The sequence below is a fragment of the Eptatretus burgeri genome, chromosome 11 (assembly GCF_056783735.1).
Source record: "Eptatretus burgeri isolate ZD-2024b chromosome 11, Ebu_testis_v1, whole genome shotgun sequence".
NCBI classification, from domain to species: Eukaryota; Metazoa; Chordata; class Myxini; order Myxiniformes; family Myxinidae; genus Eptatretus; species Eptatretus burgeri.
This window is the reverse complement of record NC_140971.1, coordinates 31,925,689-31,941,874: the sequence shown is the minus strand read 5'-3', so window position 1 is coordinate 31,941,874 and position 16,186 is coordinate 31,925,689. Positions and strand designations below refer to the sequence as shown.

At 39.7% G+C, this 16,186-nt stretch overlaps 1 protein-coding gene across 1 annotated transcript in view; it reads left to right on the top strand.

Annotated features, from left to right (window-relative positions):
- Window positions 1-5,711: 5,711 nt before the first annotated feature.
- LRPAP1 (LDL receptor related protein associated protein 1) overlaps window positions 5,712-16,186 on the top strand; it is a 24,455-nt gene continuing 13,980 nt past the window's right edge. The window contains exons 1-3 of the mRNA XM_085845773.1: window positions 5,712-6,014; window positions 12,569-12,695; window positions 15,190-15,329. Of these exons, the coding sequence (XP_085701899.1) occupies window positions 5,829-6,014; window positions 12,569-12,695; window positions 15,190-15,329 (453 nt within the window). The 5' untranslated portion in view covers window positions 5,712-5,828. The remainder of the gene's footprint in view (window positions 6,015-12,568; window positions 12,696-15,189; window positions 15,330-16,186) is intronic.

Below are 16,186 nucleotides of genomic sequence, written 5' to 3'. Positions count from 1 at the left end.
TTTTTTTCGTTGCCCGATTTGAACCGAACTTGATACTGCACACTGTAGGAGAATGGTGAGTAAGGTGGCCCTAAAATTTTTGTGCTATCGTGTACTGTTTTGGCTGTATTTCAGGAACATACATACATACACACACATACATACATACATACATACATACATACATTCATATATACATACATACATACCTATATACATACATACATACATACATATATATACATACATACACACTTACAAATATACATATATACATACATACATATATACATACAAATATACATATATACGTATATACAAACATACATATATACATACATACATGCATATATACATACATACATACATACATATATACATTCATACATACATACATATATACATACATACAAACATATACACATACATACATACATACATATATACATACATATATACATACATACATATATACATACATACATACATACATACATATATACATACATACATATATACATACATACATACATATATACATACATACATATATACGTACATACATACATATATACATACATACATATATACATACATACATACATACATATATACATACATACATATATACATACATACATATATACATACATACATACATACATACATACATATATACATTCATACATATATACATACATACATACATACATACATACATATATACAGACATACATATGTACATACATACATATATACATACATACATACATACATACATATATACATACATACATACATACATTTATACATACATACATACATATATACATACATACATACATACATACATTTATACATACATACATACATATATACATACATACATTCATATATACATACATACATATATACATACATACATACATACATACAATATGAGAGTTTTAGTAAAATACAGATCGATGATCTGATGATCCCCAATGGCGAGTTGAGGTTTGGTGCTCGGGGTCATTTCGCCGCATTTTGTGCTTGTCCGTTCGATATTTTCATTGATCGAAAACATTTTGTGTATTTACATCGGTGTTGCCAAGATCCATCACAAAGATTCCAAAATCTTCAGCTTTTCTTTCGAATCAGTTAGAGACAGGCCTGAGGCCTTTTTGTCAAGTTGCTCGATATTCCCAAATTTTCGATATTTCTTCAAGTGTGTGTGTGTGTGTGTGTGTGTGTGTGTGTGTGTGTGTGTGTGTGTGTGTGTGTGTGTGTGTGTGTGTGTGTGTGTGTGTGTGTGTGTGTGTGTGTGAACATAGATCGTTCATTCTCAGATGCACTGTAATCTATCCACACCCTGGTGAGTTTCGATAATACAAAATAAAAAATGTGGTCTTGTTACTTTTGCAGTTTGAGGATGACAGTGAGAAAGTTCTTCCTCGTTTTACTCTCAGGTTTTTGTGAATGAGTTCACAGACAGGATCATTTCCATTCCACATGGATAAATGTTCTTCGGCGATGGAAGATTTTTTTTTTTAAACCTTAACATTCAAATCTCTTTTGCAGGAGTTTATCATTAGTTCCATGGAACGTAATTCCCGGAGCTTGTGGGATGGCACATCGTCTGTCCGTCTATCCATTCACAAATATTTGGAACTTCTCTGAAACTACACACACGATTTTGATGAAAATTTTCCACAACCTTCAACATCCTGTATGTACCAAAGTTTGTTCATGGCATAACAAAAAACATTACAAAAAATCGAGCCCAAAGTGGGTCTGCAGGGGTTGACCCCAAAATATCCATTTGCTTTCTTCTGCAAAACAACCACACACAATTTCATTGAAACTTGACCACAACCTTCATCACCTGTGAATTACCAAAGTTTGTCCACGATATTAAAAATTGGAGTTTTCGGGGAACTATTGGGGGGTGGGGGTTGCCCCCCAAAATAGGTATTTGCCACAGCATTGGTTGATTTGTACATTTTCGTGATTCCATCCCACATTGACTTCCTCCTCAGTAGCATTATTATACCAGATGAGCACCCAGGTTTATTGCCCCTGTGTTTATTTTTATTATTATTATCATTATTATTACGTATGCAGCTTGAAGCTGCTTGTTACATCATTTCTGGGAACACGGCTGTGCCGCTGATGCAGTGCCCCCTGTTACCAGTAATCTGGTACTCATTTTGCCAACCTGGGAGGGATGACAGGATGATTCAACCCACCTGATGTTATTTCACAGCACAACAGGGGCTCGAACTTCAGGCACTAAGATATTAAACAAGTCATCTTAAACCTTTAGCCAACACCAATATTATTGCATGAATAAAAACGTGTAAAATATGGAACTATAGGCTAAGCGCATGTAAGAGGTTACCACCCCTATTTTAGGGCATACCCTGACTTGAGTGGAATTTTTGAAAGTCACAAAGACTACCACTGGTCATGAAATTCGGTTTGTTGCACAGACAGTGTTCCATCGGACCTTAAAATATATAGGTTCATGGGTCTATGATGTATATTACTGAATCCACAGGATTTTTATTGAATATACATGTCCAGTATTGGCCTTTTTTCTTGTTTCACCTTAAAATATGATATATATTAGACCATGCAAAAATACAACATATAAAACATTCTATATGAAATTTCTCGTCTAATCAAAAGGTTATCACCCACCGTCTGAGAAAATCAGCATTTGTGTCGGTCAGTGGTGGATTCGCATGATATGTGCACATTCTGGCATATTTTTATTTTTTTCTTGTTATATTGCCCTTTTCGAGCCTTGGATTATGCAATCCCCAAACAAAATGACGAGTTTATCAATAACTCATATTTACATGTCTTAAATTATTTAACTTATTACCAATAATCAATGTAAAAAAAAATTGAGATGATCCCGGTAGATACTTAATTACAGCAGCTTGACCGAACTTTCCAACCCAAATGTCCGACTGCACGTCACGTTTTTAAAAAAAAACCTTTTATTCTTCTGTGCATCAGATTATTTTCACTAAAATTTATTCACAAATGGGGCACAGTGATATGGATATAATAGTATAAAAAAATTGAAAACATGCATGGCTTTGGTTTCGAGTAATTTTGTATTTTTTGTCCGACTGCACGTCACACTTTTTTGAATTTGATTAAAAAATTAATTTTCTTAAAATTAAAAAATAAATTTTTCCAGATATTTAAAAAATATTTTATTTATTTCGAAGGCAGTTAAAACAGTTTTGGAGAATTTGGAGAGCTTTTTGTTACTCCCAGAATTGATTGAATTGAAAATTTACGTCCAAGAATTTGTTCGATAAATCTTCTCTCTTTTGGTGCTTTTCAGCATCTGACAGTCACTGAATAGAGCAGTAATAAAAAAAAAGATCTGTATTATTTCTTAATAATCCCAGAAATTGGTATTTTGATTATTAGATTAGTTGCTAGAATAAGTTACAAACTATGACCTTCATTTATTTTGCCAAAAAATAAAAAAAAGAAAAATTAGGTAATTTCATTGAAAAATTGCAAAACCATCAGAATAGGTACCCCTTCTTCAAAGTATCATATTTCGGTATATATATGTAATTAAGCGATACGGTTTTTTGTTCTGAACTCAGTTAGACTTACACTTTCAGGAAAATATAGTGAGAAGGCAATGGAACAAACTTCATTTTGTGACATTTTTGAAAAAGAGTGGTAACCACTTACATGCGCTTAGCCTATAAACAAAGTCTCACAAACCCTGAAAGGTAGAGCCAAAGGCGTTGAAGATGAGGAATTGCTCTCCAAGCTCAAATCCGAAGATAATGGAGATGGGACGTTCTGCAATCTCGATTCGTGAAGCAATGGAGATGGGACGTTCTCCAATATCGATTCGTGAAGTAATGGAGATGGGACGTTCTCCAATATCGATTCGTGAAGTAATGGAGATGGGACGTTCTCCAATCTCGATTCGTGAAGTAATGGAGATGGGGCGTTCTCCAATATCGATTCGTGAAGTAATGGAGATGGGACGTTCTCCAATCTCGATTCGTGAAGTAATGGAGATGGGACGTTCTCCAAGATCGATTCGTGAAGTAATGGAGATGAGACGTTCTCCAATATTGATACGAAAACTGATGGAGATGGGACGTTCTCCAATCTTGATTCGTGAAGTAATGGAGATGGGACGTTCTCCAAGATCGATTCGTGAAGTAATGGAGATGAGACGTTCTCCAATATTGATACGAAAACTGATGGAGATGGGACGTTCTCCAATATCGATTCGTGAAGTAATGGAGATGGGACGTTCTCCAATCTCGATTCGTGAAGTAATGGAGATGGGACGTTCTCCAATATCGATTCGGAAAGTAATGGAGATGAGACGTTCTCCAAATCCGATTCGAAAAGTAATGGAGATGGGACGTTCTCCAATATCGATACGAAAAGTAATGGAGATGGCACGTTCTCCAATATCGATTCGGAAAGTAATGGAGATGGGACGTTCTCCAATATCGATTCGGAAAGTAATGGAGATGGGAAGTTCTCCGAATCCGATTCGGAAAGTAATGGAGATGAAGAATTGCTCCCCGAGCTCCACTGATGCTCCTCTCCAGAATTCCAAGCCATTGCTCTTAATTCGCGCAATTTAATTCACAAGCAAAACAGGAGACGAACGAAGTGCGTCTGCTCTTTAAGCTGCGAACCCCACAATGACAAACTGACTGTGACGTTTTCGTGACCATGGTTACAATAGCAGGTGAGGTCACGATCCTTCTGTGACATCATCAATATTTTTAATTTATGTTATATTTTCGAATAATGGGAAACATCTATTAAAATACATTCGGGATAACCCAATCAAGGTCGGATTATTTCAGACTTTTGTAAATCATGAAGATTGTTTTTAGAATCGTGAAGATTAAGGAATTAATAAAGAAGCAATTAAGCCATAAATATATGAACAAAGTGGAAGATAGGGAACAACACATGAACAACAGGGTGGAGGGCCAACAACGAGGGATACTTGGTTGTTGGAGAGAGAATGGGTTGGAGGGGGGGGGGGAGAGAAAGAGCCTTTTAATAAATGTACTTTTTTAAACCTGCCGCAAAAATCAATTCGGGAGTGCAACGCGGCAATGGTGGACCAAATGGCCTTCTGTCGCTACAGCAACACTTGAAGTGTGCAAATGGAGGAAATTGGAAACCTTGTTGTGAATGATGGTGGGTGGTCTTGGATTCCCGAGACAACGAGCCCGGTAAGAATGGCATGGTGACTGGTGAAGCCTGTTGTTATTTCCTGAGAAGTAGTTTTGAAGACAGACTGGTAGAAAATACACACACACACACACACACACACACACACACACACACACACACACACACACACACACACACACACACACACACACACACACACACACACACACACACACACACACACACACACACACACACACACACACACAAACACACACACAAACACACACACATACACACACACATACACACACACACACACACACACACACACACACACACACACACACACACACACACACACACACACACACACACACACACACTTTTTCTCACTTTCTCCTCTGGGTTTAGGTAAGTATGTTATAAATCGATGGACCCCTCGCTAGAATTTTCCAACGAATGAACGGAGTAGGATGATGTGACGAATTCGGACTTCGTAATTCGACGTACATTTTCCACCTCTTTCAACATCGTGGCGAATCGGTGAGTTGTAATTCGTCGCTCCATGCGCGATACGAATTCCTTTGGAGACTGGTTCGGTCCTGTTGTGTGACTCGAACGACCTGTGTTTCCCGGTTGTGGAGTTATTCAGGACTTTACTCGTCGCAATGGTCACAGAAAACATTCTTTTGATTTGGGTGATGTCGGTCATGTTGGCTGTGCTGGTCGGACCTTGTTACAGTGACAATGGACGGTATTCCCAGTCCGCGAACGAGGCCAAGATCCCTTCGGCGGGATCTCATCGCGAGTTCAGAATCGCCAAGTTGGAACAGATCTGGACAAAGGCACATCGGGTGAGATGGTGTTGTGTCCTTGATTCATTAATTGTTGTACATCAGCAGTTTCACCATGAAAACCATGTATATAGTGATCAACCTCGGGGGGGGGGGAGTGGGGCAGAGGAGGGGAGAGATTGATCTGGAAGGGGGTGGATGTGGGTTAATGGGAGGGAGAGATTGGGAGAGGAGCGGAGGGGAGAGACTGGTCTGGAAGGGGGGGTGGATGGGAGGGAGAGACTGGGAGAGGAGGGGAGGGGAGAGATTGGTCTGGAAGGGGGTGGATGTGGGTTAATGGGAGGGAGAGATTGGGAGAGGAGCGGAGGGGAGAGACTGGGAGAGGAGGAGAGGGGAGAGACTGGTCTGGAAGGGGGGATGGATGTTGGTGGATGGGAGGGAGGGATTGGGAGAGGAGCGGAGGGGAGAGACTGGTCTGGAAGGGGGTGGATGGGAGGGAGAGACTGGGAGAGGAGCGGAGGGGAGAGATTGGGAGAGGAGGGAGGGGAGAGATTGGGAGAGGAGGGAGGGGAGAGACTGGTCTGGAGGGGGTGGATGGGAGGGAGAGACTGGGAGAGGAGCGGAGGGGAGAGATTGGGAGAGGAGGAGGGGAGAGACTGGTCTGGAGGGGGTGGATGTGGGTGGATGGGAGGGAGAGACTGGGAGAGGAGCGGAGGGGAGAGATTGGGAGAGGAGGGGAGGGAGAGATTGGTCTGGAGGGGGTGGATGTGGGTGGATGGGAGGGAGAGACTGGGAGAGGAGCGGAGGAGAGAGATTGGGAGAGGAGGGGAGGGAGAGACTGGTCTGGAAGGGGGTGGATGTGGGTGGATGGGAGGGAGAGATTGGGAGAGGAGGAGAAGGGAGAGATTGGGAGAGGAGGAGAGGGGAGAGACTGGTCTGGAAGGGGGGATGGATGTTGGTGGATGGGAGGGAGGGATTGGGAGAGGAGGGGAGGGAGAGATTGGAAGAGGAGGGGAGGGGAGAGACTGGTCTGGAAGGGGGTGGATGTTGGTGGATGGGAGGGAGAGGAGGGAGGGGAGAGATTGGGAGAGGAAGAGATTGGGAGAGGAGGTGAGGGGGAGAGATTGGGAGAGGGGAGAGATTTGGAGAGGAGGGAGGGGAGATTGGTCTGGGAGGAGGGGGGGGGAAGATTGGTCTGAGAGGGGTGTGGATGTGGGTGTGATGTGGGTGGATGGGAGGGAGGGTCTGGGAGTGGTTCGACAAGAATCTTTCAACCTCGGGGCACTATTACTTCTGGAGAATTTTCTGTTGGGATGGGTTTATGTTGGGATGGGTTTATGTTGGGATGAGTTTCTGTAGGGATGGGTTCCTGTAGGGATGGGTTCCTGTAGGGATGGGTTTATGTCGGGATGGATTTCTGTAGGGATGGGTTTCTGTAGGGATGGATTTCTGTTGGGATGGGTTTATGTTGGGATGAGTTTCTGTAGGGATGGGTTCCTGTAGGGATGGATTTCTGTAGAGATGAGTTTATGTAGGGATGGATTTCTGTTGGGATGGGTTTATGTTGGGATGAGTTTCTGTAGGGATGGGTTCCTGTAGGGATGGATTTCTGTAGAGATGAGTTTATGTAGGGATGGATTTCTGTTGGGATGGGTTTATGTTGGGATGAGTTTCTGTAGGGATGGGTTGCAAGGTGTTTCACATATCAGTAATAAATGACCTCACTTCATCGGCCTCGGCTGATTTAATTGCAGTGCAGTATTTTCTTTGTGATGCATGAACTGCATTCTGATTCTGATGTACCATACTCTGTTACAGACCGTCGGTGCTGCCAAAGCAGTTTCTTGGCAAGGATTACACCGGGTGGTTTGCCATTGTCTTCCCAGCAATAGTTAGAGCAGGAATTTATTTGTCATTTGTTCAGGGTGCTGACAATAGCTCGCCTTCTCTTCACTAAGAACACCGTGAGGTCATTAACGTCCTCCAACTAAAGCTGATAGACGAGCTGTGCAGTTTAACATCCATCGAGGGATGGCACACACACTGATGAATCACCCTGACTGTGGAACACGGGGATGACAGGTTATAGCTGGGTCAGTATTCAAACTCATGTAAGACAGCTCAGAGGTGAGTGTGCTCGGCAATCTGCCAGGCCTATGTATATATGTATACATTACTGTATTACAAAAGAAGAAGAACCACCTATTTCACATAGTGCTGCCGGAGCAGTTTTTTCGTTGGCTGGGGATCACAATCCTGGACTTGTCGTCACTCCGCCGCAGGATACTCAAATGGCTCATTTTTTTTTCCAGTAAGCCGGTTTTCATTTTGCCAACATTGGAAGGATGACGGGCTGAGTCAACCCACCTGATGCTATGTCACGGCACGACGGGTTCAAACTCAAGACCCTAAGAGCTTCAGACAACCACATTAACCGTTAAGCCAACACTAGACTTTGATGTACTTATGCACAATGTTAAAATGAAGGAATGACGAAACAACGTTAAATCCATGATCTCGCGATATGTGACGGAGGGACAGACAGACTGACAAGCGTAATATGATATACATGTAGAAATTGTAGATTTATTGTAACTACACAAAGCAAATACACGAAGTTCACAGTAAAAAACGTGTCATTTTTTTTTGTTTTTTTGTGTGTCTCGCCTCAAAGGCGATGCGAGACAGTTGCAATGCCCTTGTCCGTGTGTTTGTCTGTTTGTGTGTCCATATATTTTCGCTTGAAAAATGTTTTTCTCTGAAACCGCTTGTCCGATCGATGCAAAGCTCGAAACATATGAGAAACTCCCCTTGGGGGAATATTTTATTGCTAACTCTGACATCATAGGTCACATGGTATGGCAGCCATGTTGGATAAAAGGAAAAAACATTGGACATCATTTGCTCCAAAATCGCTCAACAACAAAAATTTAAACTTTGCACATGTCATAAACTCTCCACGGGGTTATATAGGGTGATAATGATGATGCCATCGGTGAAGTGGTATTCCAGCTATAATTGGTTGAATTGAAATGTTTATCCAAAAATCTGACACTTGTTACATCTTATCTATGACCTGATGTGAGTGAAGTTTTAAAAATTAATGACGTTCATCAACCGTGACAGCAAACTATGTGACATAGTAGGGTGCATGGATGATACGGGCATACGGGCCATAATAGTGGCGTGTTCAGTTTACGATTGTATTTTTGTTCAGAATGAACTTGTGAGCTGAGGTCATTGTCGTTATCCTCGCCAGAGGACAGGGTATTGCATTTGGGTCCGTGTGTCTGTTTGTCCGCACAGAACTTTCATGTTTTTCTTCGCAACCACTCGTCGGATTGAGATTAAATTTTCACCAAAAGTGCAACGACTCATGTATAATGTTTCAATGATAATTATGATGTCATAAGTGACGTGGTGAAATTTGAAGACCATTTGCATATCATGTCGCTGAATTCAACCACCTATTAATTTTGAGGTAAACATAGGCCAAAAGGTCAGAATTGGAGAGGTGGCCAATTTGGGCCAACTTTTCTAAAATCCTCAATTTTCATCCAATTGACTTGATATTTAAAGAGCATTTGCCTACCAGGTCGCTGAATTCAGGTAAACATAGGCCAAAAGGTCAAAATATGGCAAAAGGCCAATTTGGGCCATATTTTCTAAAATCCTCAATTTTCATCCAATTGACTTGATATTTAAAGAGCATTTGCCTACCAGGTCACTGAATTCAGGTAAACATAGGCCAAAAGGTCAAAATATGGCAAAAGGCCAATTTGCGCCATATTTTCTAAAATCCTCAATTTTCATCTGATTGACTTGAAATTTGGACGGATTTACATTCCAGGTCACTGAAATCAACCACCAATTATTTTTGAGGTCAACATAGGGCGAATTTCTAATATTGTTTGTAAAATTGTCAATTTTCATCCGATTGATTTTAAATTTGAAGAACATTTGCATATTAGTAAACAAGTGGGTTAGACTTTAGTTCAGATTGAGCCCACCCTCCAGTGGGATACAAAACATGAAATGTTCAACCTGGGAGAGGTATGCGCTCTACCGAGTGCCATTCTACTTTGTGATGTTTTACCAAGTGTCGCTCTTTGAGTAAGTTTTCATTTGTTTGTTTGTCTGTCCGGACAGAACATAGGTGTCTTTCTCTGCAACCGCTTGTCGGATTGAGACGAAATTTTCATCAGAGGAGCGATTACTCATGTATAATGTTTTTATTAAGAATTATGATGTCATTGGTCACATGGTGTGGCAGCCATGTTGGAAAAACGGAAAAACTTTGGACCTCTGTTTCTCTGAAGCTGCAACAAGGAAAAAATTGAAACTTGGCACACGACAAGTACTCATAATGGGGAATAAGTATGATTTTTATACGCCCGATACATATATATATATATATATATATATATATATATATATATATATATATATATATATATATATATATATATATATATATATATATATATATATATATATATATATATATATATATATATACATATATATACATATATATATATATATATACATATATATATATATATATATATATATATATATATATATATATATATATATATATATATATATATATATCGGGGCGTATTATGTGATACCGGTCGTCTGTCCGTCCGTTCCTGTCCGCACTCTAACTCCCAAAGTTTTCAACTTTAACGTTTCATATTTGGTACACAGGTACAGATTGTGGAGACGGTGTGTCGCGACATACGTTCGTCATCTAAAGTGGTTGCCATGGCAACCAGGATGCTGTTTTCCATGTAGTAGCACAATTCTGTATATACCTTCTTGTTTGGGCATACATTGTGCTCACTTGCACTCTTGTTTTTAATGATGTCATAGGTGCCTTCGTTATTACGTCATAATTGCATATGTAGAACGTGACATCTAATCAGTATGAAAATTGTTCAGGGTCATTTAGGGATAAAATGGTCCACAGAGAAAATAAAAATGATGACTTCATCGGTCACGTGATTCAGCAGCCATATGGTTTTTTTTTTGGTTTTTTTTAAAACCTTCAAAAATCTTCTCTGAAGTGGTAGAACAGATCGAGGCGAAACTTTACACGCATGACCGCCTATCCATGAGGAACAAAGGTTCACATCTGATGTCATCGGTCACATGGTTTGGCAGCCATATTGGATTGAGCGAAGATCTTAAAAAAATTCTTTCTCTTGAACTGCTTAATCAATCGACATGAAAGTTCACAATTATGATCCAGTAGTGATGGGGAATATATATATATATATATATATATATATATATATATATATATATATATATATATATATATATATATATATACACATATGTATATATGTTTTAAATTTGAGGCTGATCAGATGCATGGTCTGGAAGCCAGAACTGTTTATTTTTTTCTGGTCAAGGTTTTCTTTGATTTTTTTTTTTATTATATGTGTATATATTTTGTAACGAGATGGGTTTGAGGCTAGAGGAGTCACAGTTGAAATGTGAATCCTATCCAGGTTCCTCTTGATGACTTCATCTTTGCTTTTTGCTTGTTCGGGATCCTTCTGATTACTCCAATGCAGGACTGGTCCTATTTGGTCTTCCATTTGATTTGAATTGAATGAATTTTAATCCCATTCCAAATTCAACTGAATAATCATAAATGTCATGGGTCGGGGCCAGGTGTCCGATCAAAGCGGGATGTCTTGGTAACCTGTCATCACTAACAGCAGTTATAAAGTGGCAGTTATAGTCGTGTCCCTTATTAATTGCGGAACGCACCAGTTCACAAACACCACACAAAATACCCCACACAAAACTACACAAACACCACATAAAACAATTCCTCGCGAGGGTCTGCAATCTGTGATTGCTCTTTTTCTCGTTTAATTTTGTATTTCGATGTGGAATTGGTGTCCTGCTTTTAGAGGTGTCGTTTATGTTTTTACTTTTTGACCATTCTCAGTTATTTTCAGTGTGTTTATGAGTTGGACACGAGGTGGTGGGTGGACTGGTGCCACACCTAAAATCTGGAGGTAACTTTACCAAGAACTTCAATGCAGGAGGAGGTAATTTGGCCCATAAAGCCTGTGTAATGGTTGCCAACCTCGAGATATTTGTCTGTGCTCGATCCTTTTTAAATACTGAGTGTAAAGCAAGGAAGAAGCACACATCATTTTAGTTTTATTGTGTAACTCGGCCGAGGTATGGTTTGAATCGCTGATCTCCCAGACTCAGAGCAGATGCTCTCGTCTAATCATTACGCTCTCAAGTTTGGTTAAACTGAGAATGACAGACACGCCAATCCTGATGACCACAAGTGGACTATCTGAGTTTTTACCAAGTGATGGAATGATTCCGTTGATGTGGTTCTTCTCCTGAGACGAGAAATGCAAATCCTTAAACCTGCTACCACCATCAACCAGATTTGTGCTTTGGAATGCCAGACAAATATCTTTACCACTAGGCCACCACCAAACCAAAGCTGATGGTGGCATATGTGGTGTTTCAACTTTCCGTTTTGAGAGAACGATGGGGAAAATTACCATATTCCGCACGATGTTTGAAAGTGTGTCGAGTTTTTCTTCTATCCGTATTGTACGCAGATGGGTCTGTCCCCTGTGCGCCTGGCCGAGCTGCATGCCGACCTGCGTCTCTACGAGGTCGAGCACTTGGCGTGGAAACACAGTGCCGAGCTTGAAGAAAAGCCAAGCCCTGATTTCAAACTCCACGGTAAAATCTTCGCAGGAGTACGCAAAAAGCAACTCATTTGCAGCCAGAATCGCAGGACACGGACCTTGACACACCGGAGTGATCCTTGATCCTAGTTGATAAATAATCAGATGTTTCATTTTGAAGTGAGAAAGCTCAGGAACTTAGTGTTGCCCTGGTGATGACATGTTGTTCAGTGAGAAATTATGTTCCTGCATTTCTCTTTCTTGCTTTGGAAATGTTCTTTGGAAATGACGCTTGTATTCATCCAAACCAGGTTTACATGTCTCGTAGAAATGTTATTTCTTCGTTTACTTGTGCGAGCAATCCACAATGTTTAAATTGAGGAAAGTAAACATTTTGCTGCAAATTGTGGAAGGGATGAGAGAAGGTCACGCACAAAGTCAATTGGTAAGAGACATTAGGGACATTGACTTTATCAATCGGGAAGGGACCTTGCCTCCACTCTGAATTCTCCAAAGTATCATTAAATATTTTTGGCCTGGCTGGGCTCTTGTGTCTACGTTTATCCTGACAATGACCCAACAAGGATGAAACCGTTCGGTCAGTTGGCTTTGGATGCTTGTTGGGTCACTGTGTTCATGCTGATACTTTGGTGAATTTGTTTTGGCTCTTTAAATTGTCTCTGTTAGTGCAGTTGAAAAGCTGTTCTGCACTTTAGAAGGCAGGCTCAGGCTTGTTGTAATGGATGAAATCAATACAACATTGCTTAAACATCCTGTTGATTGCATCCATTGTTCTACATGTCCACCGACCGCATGTCGACACCAGCCTTCACCAGTAAGACTAGTTCATCATTCTTGGCTTGTTATAAACTGGCAAGGAATGGTATACTGAATACAAGTTCTCAAAATTATGGGCACACAGGAAAACCTTTCAGAAATCGAACAAAGAACAACTAAATATATATTGAAGGTGTATCTGAAAGTTTATTTGTAAGAGAGGATATGTTTTCAAAGTATTTTGCTTCAAACATTTCTCATCAAAACAAATTCTCCTTGTTAGCAACCTCAACTGATCATAGTCGGAATTTTGCATTATGTTACTTAACCTTAGCGATGTTCTCGGTTTGTTCTTGTCACTTACCCAAATCATCCACCAAGTTTTGTCCAAATCCATCCATAACTGTTTGAGATATCAGGCTGGATATTGTTTTTGGCCCTATCTCTCAATGGTGAAGAATCACTTTAAAAATTAAATAATTCTCGTATCCAGCCAGATCTGGATCTTCACCAAAATCAAACCAATTCGTCCTTGTCACACACCCAACCTGTCCACCAAGTTTCATCCGAATCCGTCCACTTTTTTGAGATATCGTGCTATTTATCATTTTTGGCCCCATCGCTCAATGGTGAAGAATCACTTAAATAATTGTCGTAGTCAGATCCAGATCCGGATCTTCACCAAAATCTAATCAGTTCGTTCTTGTCACACATCAAACCTGTCCACACCAAAAACGACAAGTGTCTAAGTTGGACCACGGCCAACGTCTGTACCCAGTTTGGTCATGATGGCTGAAACGGTGTGGCTGCTTCAGGGTAAACAAACAGACGACAGACACACAGAATGACACACACAACCGACCAACATAATTACCGAAATCCGAAGGATTCTGGCAATTAACAAACAGAAAAAGACAGAAAAAATTATATAATTAATGTATCTGGAACCAGATCCAGTTCTTCACCATAATCAAATCAAATTGGTCCTTGTCACACACCAACTGTCCACCACGTTTTGTCTTAATCCATCCATAACTTTTTGAGATATCCTGCTCACAGACAGACAGATAAATAGGGGTGAAAACATAACCACCATGCTCCTTTGGTGACGGAGGTAAATATCTACATTAATAATACGACAGTGTCTTTCTATCCGGTTTCCTATCTCTCTCTGTCTGCCTCTCTCACTGCTCCGCATAGCTGCCAAACTTCGGAGGAATAATTATCCCTGCCACCGAAGGTAGACGATGATTATGTTTTCACTCCTGGTCTGTGAGCAGGATATCTCAAAAAGTTATGGATTGATTTGGACAAAATTTTGTGAACAGGTCGGGAGGGTGATAAGGATGAATTGGTTAAATTTTTGTGAAGATCCAAATCCGGATCCGGATCTGAGAATTTTGCAAGTGATTCTTTGATGGTGACGTCACCAGTCATGTGGTTTGGCAGCCATATTATTTTTAAACACAAAAACCATCAAAAATCTCCGAAACAGCTGAACAGATTGAGGCGAAACGTTACAGGTGTGATCGCCTATCCATAAGGAACAAAAAGCTTTTGCATTGTTCTTTTAAAGTTATAGACTCATGAATTGTGGATCAGCATGTGTTTTTCAAGATGCTATAAAAGTTTGTTTCACCATATATTGGAACATTGTATGTTGATCTATAAAATATAGTCTCACAATAGTTTTAGAATTTGTCAAAACTATGGTGGATTTGCAACAGCTCTTTCAGAGTTGGGGATTTCTGTTTCTCTCCCCCACCTGGCAGCCATTCTTGGCCGGTATGGGCTGGATGGACGGAAGCGTGATGCAGAGATCTTTACAAACAGAGTTACGGACAATTGGGATGACTCCACAGAAGGCGAAATCGTCTTTGCCGATCCAAAGCTAGAAAAGCTCTGGATGAAGGTTATTTTTCTTTTCATTCTAACGACAATTTCATGAATGGACGTGGCAAATTAAAGTTTTTTATTTGTTTGTTTGTTTCCACTCAAACATCAAATATGCCAAGGAAGAGTCATTGCTGTATAGTTATGTACTCACCAATTTTTCAGAGAAAAACACTTTTTACAAAGTTTGTCAAACTGTTTTATACCCTTGAGAAGCATGTGCTTTGTGTCTGTTGTTGAGATGGAACCCCTCAAAGTTGAAACTTGGCTCATGGCCTCTTCATCGTCTCAAATAAATAAGCGTAATTTTTCCACTATTTCTGGTTAATTATAAGTTTCATATCTTTATGCATGACCAATCGTATGAAATTTGAAGGTGGTCACCACTAACTATAATGCAGTTATACAATAAATGGTCATTCCATTTTGTTTACCACTCATGTGGGAATGCAACATCAGCTGGCCTGTCTGTTCCAACTATAATGCAACATCAGTTCGCCTGTTTGAATGTTCCAATTGATTTGTTAGTTTTTCTCAAAAAGTTTTGCTTTTGCTCAGAAACAGGACACTGCTTTTCTATTGAGAGACAGATGGTCTTTCCAGACAATTATTCAATAAATTATAATATGGTCTTCACACTTTTAGAGATTATCAATAGTTTGGTGGTCTTGCCTTTTTTTTAAACATGGCCTAAGGCTTTTGCATGGGCTACAACACAAATCACGTACATATATATATATATATATATATATATATATATATATATATATATATATATATATATATATATATATATATATATACATATATATATATATATATATATATATATATATATATATATATATATACATATATATATATATATATATATAT